Below are 18,720 nucleotides of genomic sequence, written 5' to 3'. Positions count from 1 at the left end.
GGAAGGGGAAAAAAAAAATGAAGACGTCTCTCCGAGGTAGAAGGACTGTACTGGCAGGAGTTTCTCATTATTCCCATTGCCCCTTCAAAAACATTTTGTAGTCCCCCTGCCTGCTTCCATTTGAGCTTGTGAAGTCTCTCAAAGCTTTGAACCGTGCCTTTAAGCCTCACCACTGTTTGTGCACTCACCAGCAGGAATGAGTTGCATTTGGACCACTTGTCAAAAAATGTTAACGATCAAATACCAGTCAACAAAGCGATGACACAACAAAGCAAGGAGGCTAATACGCTCCTTTAGCCTGAATATATCCACATCATGAGTCTATTTATTCCTTTGAATTAGTATTAAATGTGAGTGTGACTGAGCAAGTAGGACACTTCCCCTTTCTCTGCACATTCACGCTGCTGAACAAGGGATTTCACGTGTATGATAACCAGTGCTGTTTATAGTACCAGGATCTAAACGAGGCCATGTTGAGGGTGATGCTCAAACCATTTTACAGTAGATTGAACTACGTGTTAGAAATGAATCTTTAATGTCCATGCAAAAAAAGTGCTTTGCCACGAATAGCAAACATGCAGCCCACACGGCTCATGTGTTAAATCATGCATGGAGTTACTGTGTTTACAGCAGCCGTGCGACGCTGTATACAATATTGATCATGTTTCTCCTGTCGTTTCTATGCAAGAGGTAAAAGATGTATATTAGCGAACGTCGTGTGAAATGCAATACAGCACATGCCAGAAGTTTGCCCTATGATGCAACCCAGTTTATTGCAACAAACAAACGCATACAGTATGTCGCTGCAAGTGTGTCCTTTCCTTTTCTTAAAGCAGTTAGCTTTCTGCTGGTCATCATTACGATTCGTGCAATCTGTCTATAAACCGCTCACACACCTTCTGTTCATATTGAATCCTTTAAAAACAGTGTGTAATATCCACACTGATAACCATTTCATATGCCAGTAACTGTATATATTGTTTTATGTTGCATCTTTAAGTCATCTGCGCTTGGACATAGGTTATTATTCCAGGCCGACCTGGTACTTATAGCTTATTTTAGTATCTGTATTCTATTTCTGTCCTTTGTTTTAGAGCAGTAAGGACCGAACATCCCCCCTGGGATAAATAAAGTATTTCTCATTCTGGATCTACAAATCACTTGGTCTAAACTCAATGACTGCTGGTTGTCAAACTTTTTTATGCCGGCATGCTGAACATATTTCCAAGCCGCCCTCATTATACATGCCAACAATAAAACGCATATCAATATACTCTTACCCCACAGTCAGTCATGCATCGCCAGATCGCATCGCTTCACATTCGTACAGCGGAAATCAACAGAGACCTGTTGTCAATATCAAAAGCTAAAAAGGAAGGCTTCACTGTCAAACTTTCCTTTATTCACATTCCAGTTTAACCATCCAGAAAAGCCTTGAGTTATTTTGCTGGCAAGTCAAAACTTGTTGTTTGCACACTGGTGTACTTGTGTAAGATTAAATGAGGCAGCATGGAAATATATCTCTGGCGCTGAAATCACTGTGTCATTGTTATCTAATTACTGTAAATGATATTGAATTATGCTGTTTAATGTGTCATAGTTAAATTTATGTTCCAGGCTTAAACTTGGCTCGAACATGTCGATCCCTTCAGGTCACGTTTGAGCTCTGGCTGCGTCTTGTGAAATCCTCTTGACAGTTTTCATTGAGGCTTTGATTGTTTTTATCACTTGAATTAATCAGGGATTCACTCTCTTTCGCCTGTAGACGAAACTCATTCAAAGCCTGTTGTGTTATTTAAAAAAAAAAAAAACACTTTCGATGTAAGCACATGAAGGCTTAAGATATAAGACTGTCCTGCTTTGTCTTTCTCTCACACACATCCTGACTCTCGAGATGTTTGTGCCCCTGCTCAGTAACCGCTGCTCTAGTTCCCAGCAGCTGAAGCACGGCTCATCTCGGTAGAGGAGCTCTTGTGAGGGAAGCAGACCCGGGATAAGAGTTAATTAGGACTCCGGCAGCAGAGGATCAGACACAATGAGGGACCAAACAGAGGAGATGGTGTCAAAGGAAATAGCTTGACATTTTGGACTTTCTTCCTCCTTTGGCTCACACCATGGCCATCAAAATTCCCCACTCATCTTGGCCCTCTAGAGCTGCAGGCACTGCAGGCATTCATCATTGCAACCAAGCTAACTAGCCGAGCTAACTCATTAGTTTGCAACCAAAGCCACATATTTTAAAGGAAAAATGTGTTTTCATGTTAGCTCAAGAACAAATGGAAGACTTTTCCTTTTTTATGGTTTAAACAGCGCCCCCCCCCCCCCCACACACACACACACACACTCAAAAACAAACGACACACTAACAAATGTTGTAACGAATGGGAGAAAATCAGAGCAGTGACAAGAAAAGGCAATAGAAGAAAGCAGAAAAGGCAAAAAAAGACGTCCTTCGTTTACAAGCTTATTTTACATCTTTAGAATACACATTACAGGAGAAGCATACTGGAACGATAGCATACTGTGTGAATATGACAGTAAGCAAAGAGAAGACAGTAGTAAGGTCAATAATGTGCGTCTAATAAGGTCAGAGGCAGAAGTCCATTATCAAACTCCCTCAAGGCTCTATTTATAGTCACCTAAGGAGGGAGGGATTAAGGAAGCATCTGAGGGAGTTAAAAAAAAAACTGCATCATTTGAGACGAAGACACAACGGATGGAGGGGACAGGGAAGCCAAGAGAAGGAAGTTGGAGGAAGGATGTGTGAAAAGATACCAGTGAGGTGAAGTGTTGGGAGAAAGTGAAGACAAGAACACAAGAAATGGGGATAGAAGAAGAAGAGAGGAAGTGTGCAGACCTGCCAGACAGAGAGAGAGAGAGAGAGAGAGAGAGAGAGGGGGGAGAAGTGCTTGGCAAGGCAGAGGACAGAAACAGACTTGTGAGGTTGCAAGGAAGGAGGGGATGATGGTGTTAAAGAGGGAAGGTAGAGAGGGGGTATAGGAAATCAAGTGAGAGAGAGAAAGAGAGAGAGAGAGAGAGAGAGAGAGAGAGAGAGAGAGAGAGAGAGAGAGAGAGAGAGAGACTCCAGATGGAGGAAAGCCTGAGCAGTGAAATGTCTGATCCAATTTTATCTGCAGCTCTGAATAAAATAGCCAAAAGATGGGGAAATCTTCAAATGAAATAAGCCTATAAGCTGTTCTTTATCATTTGAGCGGAGGCCATCTTTATTATTTCACTGTTTGTGTGTGTGTGCATGCGTGTGTGTGTGTGTGTGTTCATGTGTGTACCAGTATTTCCTCTCCAAATAGTTAATCTACAGAAGTGGGCGCTGAACGGTGTTTTAATTCTGTTCTAAACGAAACAGGAGGAGAAATTGGACACACAAGGAGATAGATGATCGAGGAATGGAGGGATGAAGATTTATATAAAAAAATATGACCAAAAATTAAATAAAATAAAAAGTGTATATTAAAAAGAAAGAAAAGCCCAAAGGAAGAGGAGAGTGTGTTTTAAGTGGCTGGATGGTTATAGGGCTGGATGTAGGGGAGGATGAATCTGTGTCATCCCCTCAAAGCAGAAAAGGAAGTGAAAGTAGGCTGCATGCAAGACAGAGAAAATAGAGAAGAAAGGTACTGCAGACGTGAATATAAACAGGTTCTCGAGTGAATCAGGGAAGACATCACAGGTCGAGATGAAAAGAAGCGGGGAGACATTTCGGACGGATCGAAAAAAGTAATCATAAAGACAGATAGACCTGAACTGAGAGGTAGCGACAGGTGGAAAATATGCAGACACATCGAACACAGAGCAGACGCACACACCAGCAGACCATCCGCACTATCAGTCGACAACCACCCAGTAAAACACTCTCCTATCTCCCTGGAAATAGAAGTCCTTCCAATGGCCAATGTTTTGATATTCTAATGCAGTGCCCTGCGCCGGCTGCTCGTATTAATAGCGATGCTGAGCTGTGATAGTAGAACATGAATGAAAGCGAAGCCATGTTGCTCCCTTAGGCCCCGGATAAGGGAGGCAGAATCCATCTGGAAGATAACATTACACAGCAACTCGCACAAGTTTGTACCCCCAAAAGCTTACATCAGACCATGCATATGAATGAGATTTTCCATCTGGATACGTGCGTTCACTTATGTGTGTAATACAAAGACGTGTGCATCGCGAGCTGATAACGGTTCGTCACGATGGCTGAAATGACTGTAATTATTTTCTCCGACTGGCCATGGGGTTGCCTGTTTTTCCTCCCCAGTTTTTCTTATCTGCTTTTTCTGCTGCCCGAATGCATTTCTGTCTCATTATGCCGCTAATGCAATAGTTCTGCATTATTCTGTTTCAGACAGATTCTCTGATTAGACGTCGAGGCAAATTACACTTGTGATGATTTGTAAACAGCAATCCTTCATGTTTGGCAAAGGGAAAACACAAGTATTACGTTGTGAATGTCTGGGGCTAGTTGGGGAAATTGTGCAGTTTTTTCTTTCTTTTTTTTTTTATGTGAATTTTGCCTCCTTCTTACCCAGTGTGACTGAATAATATGGAGCCAGTAACGATAAACGCAAACAGAAGAATACGAGGACGTCAACTCTCATGAAAAGAGAAACTGAATGCATTTTGCCCTCTACATTTATTTGATTCAAACCAGGTCTAACTAAGTTTTTTTAAATTGCCAATAATCACTGAATTTCAACAGATAATCACACATTTTATCACATTTTTTTAATTACTAGAAATACCATTATTTTGTATTTCAAAACAGTGTTATGCTTTTATTTTGAATTGTATACTGCTATGGCTACTTCATTTCCTGTTTGCATACAAACCTGCTTTTATTTTGGAAGATATTATTGAACTTGCAGTAGACGACAGAGCTCGCTAAAAGCATGTGTCATCAACCCGGGCAGGAAGAACACATAGCATACGGTCAATTTCAAAATAAAAGACAATTTATAGACACTCATATAGCATTTCTCTATATCAACATTTCAAAACAGGCATGACACGAACAACAAATCAACAACAGAAACAAAAGGTAACATGTTGTTTTCTCGAGCTTGCGTGATCTTTTAGCTCTCCTGTGATCTTGTCAACTCGAGAATCCGGCTGCTCGGGGCGGCGCTCCGCTGTGCCTCTCTTCAGAAACGGATCAGTCTGTCGGATGGAGCAAAACAACAAGCGGGGCTGGAACGCCGTGCTCACAGACGGTTTTAGAGACTGATCAGGTTCCACACAAAAAGTGAGGATTTGAGAGCTGGGAGAGGAGAGACCTAAATGTTCCACCATCACTGAATCTCCCAGCAGTGACCCAGATCAGAGGCAGGAGGGGGAATTAAATAGCTCACAGCGTAGCAGACTGCTCGAACAGACTGGCTCTCATCTGGCCTCAGCTTGATCGCCACAGCTGATAGTGTGACATTTAGGTTTCCACCCACACACTAGGTCGTATTAAAGACACAAATGGGAAAAAAAAAAAAACTGTAACCAAAGCCTTATTGCCTGGTGCTCAAGCTTGAAAGAGAGGAATCGGATATTAACCCCTTCTGTGGAGCGTCATGTGTTCTCCAGCGAGCTGTATCGGTACACCTAAGCTGACTTGCAGCACAGAAACTGGAGATAAGAGCAGGCTTAAGAGCCATTTCAGGACAAACCAGGCATATAGTCCCCAAGCTGAGTGCTCTGCTGTACAACTTCCATCCTTCTTTCCCAGCAAAAGGAAGCTGCTTTCCAAAAAGTGGGCTCAAAAACATGCTGGAGGGGAGAAATTAAGACTAAGAAAAACGGAAGAGTGGGAAAGGATGGACAATGATGGAAGAGAGGGGAATGAGCAGTGTGTAAAGGAGCAGTGTGTGTGCGTTTGTATGTGCGTGAAATGTTTGGCCATGAAAGGCAGAGTCTGAGTGCTCGCACACTGCCTACCTGCAAAACACCCACTCGTCAGCTGCTCCCGTGCTGCATGTGCCCTTGCTGTACTGAATATATATTTATCCTGTGTGTGTGTGTGTGTGTGTGTGTGTGTGTGTGTGTGTGTGATTTATGTCCAACTGTGAACGTGCAAGAAAATGTCTCATTCTGACTTTCAGCCAGGCGACGTCTGAAAGTGTATTTACGCCTCAAGTCAAGAACAGAACAGAGACGTTTTCTTTACACACAATCTCTTAAAATCTGTGACCTCATAATGCAAAACTTATCCTCCAAAGCAAATGTTCCTTTTGTCATTTCTTGATTTTCATTGCCAGTGTTGCAAGTAGTCCTAACCTCTGGTGTTTCTGAAAAAAAAGAAAAGAAAAACAAGTGAGGGAACTGAAGTTTGAAGCAAAGGCTGCTGGAAAAAAAAACCGTTAAGGAGAAGTCAGGGGCTCAGAGTCAGGAGGCCTCATCCCTCGGGGGCCATTAATGTCTGTAAAAGTGTCGTGGTAATCCATCCAGTTGTTGTTCAGATCATCCAGTTTGGACTGAAGCGGGGGTCCACAAAACCAGACTGCTAACACGTCTAAAAACTTTAATTAAGCTCATTGACTTAATAAAGGAATGTCAGGTTAGTAAAAGACCGACTGGTTATTGGACGTAACATGAACGTTTTTATATATTGAGCAGGAACTGCTGCCTTTATAGACTAGTACACACACATTGAGTGTATCTGTTATTGAGTCTCATTGTGACCTCTGTGGCCTCCAAGGTGCGACAGAACATCTGATACTGACCTGCTATGTATTCACACATGCATTATGTACAAACACAATGTTGGACTGAGGGCAATAAGATGCACAACACATATCTGCATACATACACATGCAAACATGTTACATTGCATGGACTTACAGTATGCTTATTTAAAAATGCATGCACAGGGACAGACCTAATTGCACACAGACACACACACACACACACACACACACTAGCACACAGTCTGTCTGTGCTCTGACCTGATAACGGAAGGCGATGCACCTTTCTGAATGATAATTTAGGTATGAATAAAATATGCATGTCACTGACACCACTTCTGTGCTGTGTGTGAGTCTGAGGGTTTTGTATTCATGAACTGTAAGAGGCCAGAACTAAAGTGTGTGTGTGTGTGTGTGTGTGTGTGTGTGTGCGTGCGACTGAATTGACTGGGCCTTTACTCCACAATGTCAAAGTTACAAACATGGATGCTTCTCGAACACATGAAAAATGGAGTCTAACAAACTGATCTCCAGCTTTTATTTGCAGCTTCACAGTCATACTAATAAAAAAGAAACTAACCTGATTGAGGATCATGTTATGTACCGCTTCATGCAGGGTTGGTTTCAGACAGGAGCAGAGGTGGCCTATAGTCACTGCTAACTTTAAAGACAAAAACAAGACAAACATGTATTTCTTTAAAATTCACTTTTTTTTTAAAAATCTGATAAAATGATTAAACTCACAACCTGATCCAATGGAACATATTGTTACACACTAAATTAAGATTGAAAAAAACTAACTTTGGGAAAGAATTTAAACAGGGTGCATCAAACTAGTCTGATTATTTTATTTGAAGCGTAATAAAATCATTTAGATGGCATCATGATTTGTGTAAATCTAAGTTATTATTACTCTGTTAAAAGAGAGCTACAGACTCGAAATGCAAAGGTTAGGACTTTTGGACTTGACTCAGGACTTTAGACCAAAGACGTGAGACTTACTTTTGATTTGAAAAACAACATAACTTTGTCCCTGCTCTGGTCTAAAGTACACCGAACAGCTGTGACATTATGACCACCGATGCAACCTAATGCAATCCAATAAAACGCTTCTCCCATAAATTCTACCTTCACAAAGTTTCTGCTTTTCCAACTTGGTCAGAAAAGTAATGATTCTACGTCATATTGACAGTATATTATTTAAAGTTGTAGTAGGTGGCGATGATATACCGGTACTCTAAGATAAGATGATCCTTCATTCATCTCACAATCAGAAACATGTACAGAGTTACAGCAGCAAAGCAGGAGAGCAGAATAAAAATCACACAATGCAAAAGTAAAGTAGATAAAATTATGAAAATGTCAAAAATAGTTTAAAAAAGAGCCATTAACAAGGCTATAGTTGTTACTTAAGGATGCAAGTATGAACACTATCATGCAGACAGTGCAGATAAGGACGGACATGTTGCTGATCATTTTGCTCACCTCGTCTTTTTTAATGCAGTGGGCCTTTCAATACAAAGCACTTTAGTCCCCCACCACCCACTGTGACTTCAGAGTGAAAGATGAAGAATGATCATCTCTCTGACCAGGTCAACACAGACACTTCCTAAAAGTCAAAGTCATGCTAGTATATGAAACTGTATTGGATTGCATTGCAGAGGTGGTCCTTCTGTTATGGCTGGTTAGTGTGCGAGTCCTTACCACCAGAACACCAGACCACCATGATGCTCCACTTTTATTCTTTTTTTTTTTTACCCATCTCAAGACCCTGCCTTTCTTTTCTAAGCGAGACCAGCTGTGGCGTGACACCGTCCGCTCCCTGCAGGCTGGGTCATAAATCTAGCTGCCGGCTTTAGTTGGGGCCTTATAGTTTGTCACACACAATGTAAGTTAGAGGACGCCAAGCAGCTGTCACTGTCGGCTCTCACATTGAGATGCTCTAACGTTTGAGTACTTTCTGCTTTTATAAATTGCCTGGTGCAGCTCTGAAAGCCTGGTGGATATGTTGTATAATTGGCTCTGACAGGAGTGGGCTGTGCATGTTATATTACGTCTTCTCGGGGTTATTTCTGTCACTGTTAGGTGACTGGTCTAGGAGAAAATGTCTCCTATAGAAAATACCGTACAATTTGGTTTATAAGACTCACTTTTAAAACGTGTTTATTACTTAAGAAAGTGTGCTGCGTCCTAATATACCACTGAGAGCTCGACTACCTAACCATCAGCTCGCATGAACAACATACACTGCACAGAAACTGCACGAGATCAAGTTAATGGGGATCAAGATTTGGATTGTTTTCTGGACCAAAAAAAAACAAAGTAAAGCTGAATGAAAGTTTGACAACCTATAAATCAGGACAGGGTATAAAATAAGAGATCATCTCGCGCACATTTAAATTACAGGGCAGATTCATACAATTAGACATTGTAGTGTCCGATATTAATAAGTATATGTACTTAATAAATGTTAGAAACGTTAAACACGGTATACACATGTTGTTGATGTTGAGAGCTGTATCTCAGATGTGGGAAAGATGTAAATCTTGGGACACATCTTCAGAGGTGAATCTTTAAATCAGGGTGTCTCAGCCTTAAAAGTGGGGAGACGGATCATGCAGGAAAACAATGAGTCAAGTCAAATCATTTTTATGTTGCATATTTACAAACAGCTTGAGCTGACCAAAGTGCTTTACAGGCACACACACAGATACTTACCTCGACTAGAAATAGTCAGGGACTCAAATTATTAAAAGGGTAAGAAACAACCAGTCTGATAAATACAAATGATAATCATTACTTTAAAGATCCATTTGGAAAGAGGTAATGAAGTGATTAAGTTCCCTCACTTTGCATGTCTGCTCATGTCTTGAATAAAGTGGATTTTATCAAAGTGCCGATTGAAGATTAAGCTGTGATGAGGAATGAATTGGACGCAGAAGAAGTGCGCCTGGTGTCTCCTTTCAGACGGGCTGTGCTGTATAATTCCCTGACATACCGTGAGGAGTGGTTCGAGTGCGCGAACAGACCCTTGATCTCTTCTTTACAAACACATCTTCTATGAAGAGACCTCCTCCACACACCTGCATACCCACATAGGACCTTATTTTTTTTTTAATTATATCTTTTTGTAAACCTGCATAGCTTGTCTTTGCTTTTTCAAGCTCGTCTGATCCACATCTCTCAAACTACATGTGCTAAGGAAGAGAGGAAAAAAAAAACTCGAAGGGCAGAGCGAAACGAGATTTACAGATTCAAACCATACTATACCGCCAGAAATTAAACCATCGCTGAAACTAATTGCTTACCTTTATTCCTTGAAAGAGACAAGCCTTTGAGTGAAAAATATTTCCTGAAGAGTGATTTGATTTGTTCTGTTTCACTCCTAACACAGAAAAAAAGTAGTATTTCAAAAAAAGTATTTTTTTCATCAAAGACATTCCTAGAGGTACAGAAGCATGCAATGCTGCCAACAAAACATTTCACAATAAAAGAACAGATCGTACTCTCTGCTGTGGATTTGAGGTGTCTACAGGCAGAACTGGGTAAACAAACCCGTTACCCACATGCATAGCTATAGTTTCAAAGAATGAATAATTAAAAAGGGAGAGTAAACACTTAACAGTTGAATACTGAATCCACAAATGGAGTGTGAGAGAAAGAGTTTGTAACAGGAGACTTTTCATGAAAGGATGTGCAACTTTTTCTTTAAAAAAAAAAGAGAGAGTGGGAATCTAAATCCGGTAGGGGAGCCACAGGCCGGACTGGAACCCAGGCCTCCCGCGGTGAGGCCTGTAGCCTCCATACATGGGGACACACACATGAACCACTGGGCCACCAGCACCCCAAATTCTGATTCTGATTCTTCCTCTGAAATTGAAACCGAAATAATCTCGAAGGCGAAGACATTTTCTGCTGCTGATGTTCTTTGATGCCAGAATAAACAGACGAGAAAGTGACGCGAGAATCGTCATCTTAATGAAAGTAATGACAAATGATCTAATGACTGATTAATGAACGACTCGTGTTTACTGTTCATTAGGTTTCCTCTGGCCCGTTCTTCTTTACCCCGCTAATCCAGCAAAGAACACTTTAGGAAAACAAAAACAAAAAAAAACACTGTAGGGAAAAATAACAAACCAAAAAAAAACAACAACAGAAAAAAAACTGCAGCAGTCACATTTGTCACAAGAGCTGTCAATCATGACATCACACCCTCCCTTATTTATGTCTTAAATAAGGGATTAAAACTAAACTTCTCAGAAAACACTGAACACATAAATCAACATACAGTAACTTCTAACTGTGATTACAGAAATAATGTTGAAGAAAAATGTATCTATTTTAATTTGAAATCCTATCTCATGGCATGGAAGAGGCGGAGCTTATGATTTAAACTGCAGCGAGTCAGCAGAGGGAGCTTACATCTTTTGGCTTCACTTGTTGTGCGGTGCATTCTTTTTACTATCTATCGTTTGTGGGTGTGTGTGCGTGTGTGTGTGCGTGTGTGCGTGTGTGTGCGCGTGTGTGTGTGTGTGTGTGTGTGTGGATGGATGGAAAGATGCTCTGGTGGTTTCGCTTACATACTTCTGTGCTTTCCCTTTGCGTGTTTTTTTCTTTGCACGCATATTTGTGTGTGTGTGTGTGTGTTTGGAAAATGGGCGGTATCTTAAATCTAATTCCAGAGCAATGATATCCCTGCTCTCCCATCATTCTCACTCACTCTCTTTTTCCACGTGTCCCTGAATGGCCCTATAAACTTCCTAAACTGTCTCTGGAGTTTCAGTTGAACGTGTTTAGAACATAAAGGAAAGGCTTGTGTGTGTGTGTGTGTGTGTGTGTGTGTGTGTGTGTGTGTCCTTGTGGGTTTGCAAAGATTGATTGTGGGGAGGAACTGTTTTACAACATGACGACCAAGAATGGAATTTGTGTTTTCCTGATTTTTTATTTTTTTTAAAACAATGCTTGTCTGTGTGTGTTTGTGAGAAATATGTGAGCCCATTATGTGTTTTTGCATCTTTGTGTCGGTGTGTGCGTTTATCTTTGGGCCTATACTCATGAAATACATCGGGATCATGCTTACGTTTTTGCTCATGGGTGTTTGGTGTGTGTGTGATTGTGGGGACAGGAGGGGATCAGGGAAGCAAAGGGAACAGGTTTAAAGTGTATTGGTATATCTATCGTCGGTATATCTATCGTTAAGTGTGTGTGTGTGTGTGTGTGTGTGTTTCTCTGTTTGCGTCCTCTTGTTTTTGCAGCTGCTGCTGATTCTATCTCTGATAAGAAGTTAGGGAGCATGATCTCATGAGTTCCACGGCTTCTGCACAGATACACATCATGAGCCACTTACCAAGAACATGAGACACCCCCAACACACACACACACACACACACACACACACACACTCAGATAGACTAACAGACCAGCACTCTTACCCATAAGGCCTTTTGACCCTATATGGCTACGTTTGGCTCGTGGGTGCAGACCTGGCTACATACCTCTGAAGTCGTTACAACTGGAGAAAAAAGCGTTGTGTTTTCAAAGATATACGAGCGTCAGGCATCCAGCGCTGTCGTTAAGTCGTTCCTATAACCTATTGATTAGGACTAACTCTTTAACCCTTGAGACCCATTGCTCACAAAATCCTTCCAAGTTTATCAATGGAAAATCAAGTCCAAGATTGGGGGTCAGTTTAAGATTCAATGTTGGATTAACAGATTCTGTCTGCATATTGAGACAGGACTTTTGGTATTAGTACTTCTTGTAGTTTCATCCGCTAACGTAGCGAGCTTCCTACAAGATCCTCAGTCACAACTCCTCTGTGAGCTGCCGACACATTGTTGTCATTGTTGTTTGACATTATAGTCGTTTAAAAGTCTTTTTAAACATTTTTTAAATCATGACTACATGTGTATGGAAGGCATCATTAGTTTCAATGTCGGGATAGATTTAAATCACAGACCAACCTGTGATATTTTCTGTGTGTCTTTAAAATAGCGTGGTTCGTTTTTGGTTCGATAGTTGCTCATCTGAAGTTTCCAGACAAGGAACTGAAGTCCGCTGGACTTTGCAGGTCTTTCACACTTCGGCTTTAATTTTATTTGTTTTCGGAGGGCGATTTGTTTTGCGGCAAGTCAGAACAGTGACCGCAGATGGTACGAGGACAGCAATCACATCAGCAAAAAGACAAAGGACAAAAGTACATAGCCAACACTGTGAAAAGGCAAAGAGGCACCGAATACAGTGTTCACAGCGGAACAACCAGTCATGATCATTGACAGAGGCTCGCAGCTGCTCACATCAATATCCACACAAACTCGCCGCCGCTCGCAGCACGAGTATGCGTCCCCAAGAACGAGTCAACACTTGTCGAAAAGTCTTGATATTTTCAGGAGATGTATGTGTGAACGCAAACAGCCCCTCGACCCCCCCCCCCCCTGCACAGTGAATGCACAAACATGGCATCTCTGCAGATCATGAGAGTATCACTGTGGGATTTAATCGAACACTGTGTGAGATTATCAGAGAAGCCCATTCCATCATATCTTCCCTCTCTTAATCTACCTCTTCCTTCTTCCTCGCTGTCATTAATCCTTCAATCTTTCTTCCCATATGATGGATTACTTCCTTATGCATGTGTCTCTGGAACATGATTGGCCACTTCCGATGACATCTTTCTTAGCAGATTTACTGACATTTATTGGCCAGGTTTGTAGGTTTCCTGAAGTGTGTAGGCCGACAGGCACAAGCAGAGGGAAATAAATATGTTTTTTGCCACGGGTCCATATTTACGACATGCCGTAAATCGAACCTGGACATTGTTCTGCTACAGCCATCCATTATTGATGACAGCATTCAGGCAAGACGTTTATGAGCTGAGCTGTTTGGATCAGTAATTCAGTCTGTCAGGGGATCGGACGAGAGAAGAGGAAGAAGAAAACGGATGGCGAGGAAAATGTATGAAGTTGGGGGAGCAGAGAGGCAAAGATGTGGTAAAAAAAAATAATAGGCATTTTTTGAAACAAAGCTTTTTATTCACAGGAAATATTCTCTGCTTCCCCCTTCTTTCTCTTCCATTCAGCCTTTTCTCAAGCTATCATGTTTCCTGTGGCAATCAATATTTTATAGCCGTCACTCCGGAGCAATGAACCCCCCCCCCCCCCCCCCCAGCTCTCTGAATGACAGATGAGGGTGAGAAAGGGTGTCGGGGCAAGGTGGAAGGCAGGAGGGGTAAGAGGGTGTAAAAGCAGAGTGGTGGAGGAACATGAAGTCAAAGGAAATATTAATAGTGAAAGAGGAGGAAGTGCAGCGAGTTAGAGAGAGCGAGACTGAGGGAAGAATGTGACACACCAAGAGAGGGAGAAAATTTCCCACAGATAATGAAATTATGCAGAGAAAAAGTCTACCAATTTCCATACTCCCAGAGAACTAATTACAGAACCAAGAGAGAAAATGTCAGCATCGTGACATCAAAGCGAGGACGCTGCCTACTCATTTTTCCCCTATTTGTGCCTTGTTGTTTTACCTAAGCTGCTTTTAGCTTCCAGCCCACAGCAGGCTGCTATTCCTTATGATAAGGAACACAACTGCACAAACAGTAAAGGGAAGGGTGTGCCAAGCATGCAAATGCACAAATTGTGTCTCGTTGTGTCATTCATATCGTGTGATGTAGAACTTCTCATTTTTCTGTCACAAATGTATTTTTTTCATTTATTTATTCGTTTTTTTAAAACTCTATTTATCCCCGTGGAGCAATTAGCGCACTAAGCGGTCTAGGAGTATTTTTGTTTTGTTAGCTTGCGCCAGATGATAACAACACACTATGTGATAGTTTGTGCACAAAAATAAAATGACAACATGTCCACAGAGGGAACTTGCACGATACTGTCAATGTGATTGATTAATTTACACAAAAAGAGCAGCAAGCGGCTAATAATAATAATAATAAACATTTGAGTTATAGCTTTAATGTATGATGCATTCACGTGGCAGCCATGTTGGATTCTAACTCGGGCTACTCCGAGTTTCTGCGATTTACCAACTAGTAAATACGATTTCAGGGGGCGTTCCAGTTGACACTTCCGACTGGGAACTCGGAATCTCCCACTTCCTGGTTCAACAGGAGCGCCACGCTAGAGACACAAACTGAGCTGACAGCACCATTATATAACAACTGATCCTCCTCGTGATGTCAAAATGATCCAAACAAAGACAGTTGATCAGTTGAATTCAAAACCGCTCGGACTGCTTGGAGGATTATAGGCTCCGTACAGACGGGCGTGTGTGCTAACCATCACTCTACCAGAGCCCCATCTCTAGGTGAACTAAATATGCAATACATAGTCTTACGTGTCACTTTGCTGGACGTGCTGCTTAAAAAAAACAAAACATTTTAAAGACAAAATTAAGAATACCAACTTCTCCCCACCCTGCTACACGACTGCTGTGTATATCATGATAATTATGATGTATTTGTTGGAGTGTTGTATGGCAATAAGGAAGGTCAAAAATGCTCTGTTTGTTATTTTTCCCCTGAGTCATAGCTGTCCAGGTTAGACAGTCACACTGAGAATCACCCACAGAAAGTCTCCAGACAGTAATGAAACAAGATGATGATGGAGTGGGGGGAAAGTAGTGTAGTGTAGTCCAAAGAAAGGCCTCTTCCTCTCCCCTCCCACCTGCGCTTGTAATCCTCTGTGTTTTGGTGACCTTGGCAACCTGGTGACAAAACACTCTTTGAGCCCCTTTGATTGAGGCCAGGGGCGGGTGTGAGGTTTGGATACGCTGAAAAGACACTGGGGCAGAGAGAGAGAGAGAGAGAGAGAGAGAGAGAGATGGATGGTGGAGGAGGAGGAGGATAAAGTTCCTATAGTGCCCTAAGAGTTGGCTGCAGAAGAAGTTGTTGCAGTTATTTGACTCGAGTGTTGTTCTGTCAGTACTTTTCCTGCTCTGCTTCTTCACTACTGTTTACAAAGTAAAAGTCTCAAACTAAGATAATTTGAATAAAACTGTTTCTGTTCTAACTTCTATATGATTTATTTTGAGGTTTACTTTGTACAGCAGAGTAAATCTTAATCTCCAGAAATCTGTGCTGCATGCTGACCTGTAAAGGTCCATCCTGTCAGCAGGTAGCACTTACTTTCAGGATAGCTGAGAGCTGGAGATTGCTATCTTAGCTTTTATAGTTTGTTACATCATCCACTTCATTCAACCTTGGATGGTTGGATGGATGGTTTGTAGAAATGTATAAGGCAATAATCTGTGCATATATTTACTGTAAACTCTGTGATAACTACATTCATGACCGGGCTAGCTAGCTTGCTAACAGTTAGCAGGAAGATATTCATCCTCTCTTGACTCCTTCTATTTACCTCACATCTACCGCCTTTCTCGATTTACCTACCGCCTGCATGTTTCCTATAGTAACTACTTCCTACCTGCAGACTGTTTTCCATCGATAAACCTGTTCAGTTAGGCCTTTTTTGTGCTCAGTTTCGTAGCAAAAAAAAAAAAAAAAAAACACCCTCTGTGTCACTTCCCCCTCACCATCCAATCAAAATCAAGAGGGGACGAGACTTGTTGACAACTTCGTCAACAGGCGGGGAGGAGAAGAATCTCATCTGCCTTTTCTTTTTAGGGTACAGTTTCCAGAACGTGATGTTTTCTTTACATTGTTTTTGTTTTGGGGTTTTTTTCTCCTTAAATACAATAAACATACATTAAAAACACAGTGAACAGACCCAGCGATTACGACTGAGGGAAAGGGGGAACACATTTCGTAACCGAGCAACAGTAAGTGGCAGTGAGAAGTGCTAAAAAATGCAGGTACTGAGCGCTGCCAGCACAAAACAAAAAAGCCATTAGTGGACACAGGCTCTTATTGAATTCAACGGCTCAAAGTCATGACAACAAAAATCATCTAAAGAGCTCAGGAGAGAAATGATAAGTAGAGACTCAATGTGCTGTTTTGATGGACTGGCTTCAGCTCAGCTGGCTCGCCTTAAGCTGCTCTATTATTTCACAGACAATGTGTTCAGTGGTATGTATAGTATGAAGCCTCTTTTGTGTGGTTATCATGTTTGTTTAGCTGTAAGCTGTGTTTACAGTAAATGGTCCTGGAAGTGTATCACAGCATTGTCTGATTGGACACTCAAGAGACAACGACGTGTTGTTTTATGGTAAACTAATTTGGATGTGTGTAACACGATGGACTCAGGACTGGAGCATCTAAATGACATGCACGACTGCACAGTCTGGCGCTGAGATTTAAGATCTGTATTCTTCCCTCCTCTATGAGTGTGCCCTCTGAGTTAGTCAGCTGTAACATCCTTGTTCCCTGCAGGTCTGCGGGGGTCTTTGTGTTGAATTTCAGAGGCAAAATTGAGACTTTATTGCGTTTTCTTTGATTTTAAAACCAACTGTGATAGCTGCCATAAATGGTCACAACAATCAACAGCTGATTAGAGGTGAGTTTTATGGCTCAGTGGAGGAAAATTGTACTCTGCTGAGGTCACCGCCTTGACACACGGCAATTATTAGAGATCAAATGAGACCGACATTGTCTCGCGCACGCTGAGATTAGAGGACACGACTGCTCTTTGATGTGAAACACAAAACGATAATGAACATCTGAAAAAGTGCTGCATTTCCTCCCTGATCCAACGTCTATCTATTAGTCCTCTGAGCGAGTTCATAAAGCAGAGTCTGGTAAAGCTGATAATGTGCACTGAGAAGCAGCCACTGCCATTATTTTAACATCTTTTTTTCTCTTCTCCCCCTCCTGCAGTGAGAGATGATGACGACTTTCTGAGTCTCAGCGAACTCCCGGAAACCTTCCCCTCTGACCCTCCGGAGCCCTTACCTCACTTCCTGTTTGAACCCGAGGAGGGCTACATCGTCAAGAACAAGCCTGTCAATCTGTACTGCAAAGCGACACCTGCCACGCAGATCTACTTTAAGTGCAACAGTGAGTGGGTCCATCAGAAAGACCACACTGTGGAGGAGAGGGTGGATGAAAACTCAGGTGAGTGAAGTCACATATCGTGCACACAAACATTTCACTGAAAGTGGAGGGGATCTGAACATGCTGTCAAGAACATGTCTGACAAGTGATGCTAAATGAAAACCGCCGTGCTGAAGTTACTCAGGGGGGTTTTCAGTCAACTGGCTGTCAAACTTTTTTCAAAAGTCTCATTTTTGACAGAAAATACCTGAAGTAAAAATAATCTGTGCCATGTCTATTGAAACACAAGAAACCCTGTCTTTTAACAAACGCATTGAGGGCGCACTCACACGAGGCAATCTGTTCTACACTTCCTTGACCCTGGAACAGGTGTGCTTCGACACGGTACAGTTCACACATGACTACAAGCACACGGGTACACAATGTCGCCAGCCTTCATTATCATTAACTGGCTGAAATAGCCGCAAAGTCAGTAAAGTAGCTGTCATGTTCTTTGTGTTGTTCTCCGATGTGCAGACGCTGACTATAAATTCATCCTGTTCTTTGTTTGTGGTCTGTGTAAGTCTGACAACACAGAGACAAATGCTCAGTTTCAAATTTCAAATCAGTTTGTGACATCACAAGTTGGATTCTGGTAAAAAAAAGAATACACTTCCCCCTCCCGTTTTCTCCACCCATGGACTCCACCCCCATCCCAAAGCAAAACTTTGGTGCAGGTCACACACGTTTATTCTCATGACAGAGGAGTGACGTCTAACGGGAAAACTCAGGGGGGCTTATTGCATTTAAAGAAACATACACGCCAAAACAGAGCGTGAACTAAATATGCAAAACGTGTCTGAGAGAGCTGGTTTCTACAGGGTCACAAAACTCCTCTGGTGCTTCATTCATGTTAAATTTTGACCAAAGCACGGCACAGACGTTTCATTTTGACCACGGGGGAATGCTTAAATAAGGTGGATAGGTGGATAATATGTCCTCTTTAAATTAAGGATGCTTCATTATTAGGTGTAGCCATGCATGTGTTGTATTACAACGTTAAGTACAAGATGTACCCGTGCCCAGACCAGGTTAGTCCTG

At 41.8% G+C, this 18,720-nt stretch overlaps 1 protein-coding gene across 2 annotated transcripts in view; it reads left to right on the top strand.

Moving 5' to 3' along the window:
- LOC306828405 (netrin receptor UNC5C-like) overlaps positions 1 to 18,720 on the top strand; it is a 209,507-nt gene that overhangs the window by 79,321 nt on the left and 111,466 nt on the right. For both annotated transcript variants that reach the window (XM_079350869.1, XM_079350868.1), the window contains exon 2: positions 17,464 to 17,700. In XM_079350869.1, the coding sequence (XP_079206995.1) occupies positions 17,464 to 17,700 (237 nt within the window). The remainder of the gene's footprint in view (positions 1 to 17,463; positions 17,701 to 18,720) is intronic.

Source organism: Symphodus melops, assembly GCF_947650265.1.
Source record: "Symphodus melops genome assembly, chromosome: 1".
Lineage (NCBI taxonomy): Eukaryota > Metazoa > Chordata > Actinopteri > Labriformes > Labridae > Symphodus > Symphodus melops.
This window is presented reverse-complemented; position numbering and strand designations above follow the sequence as displayed.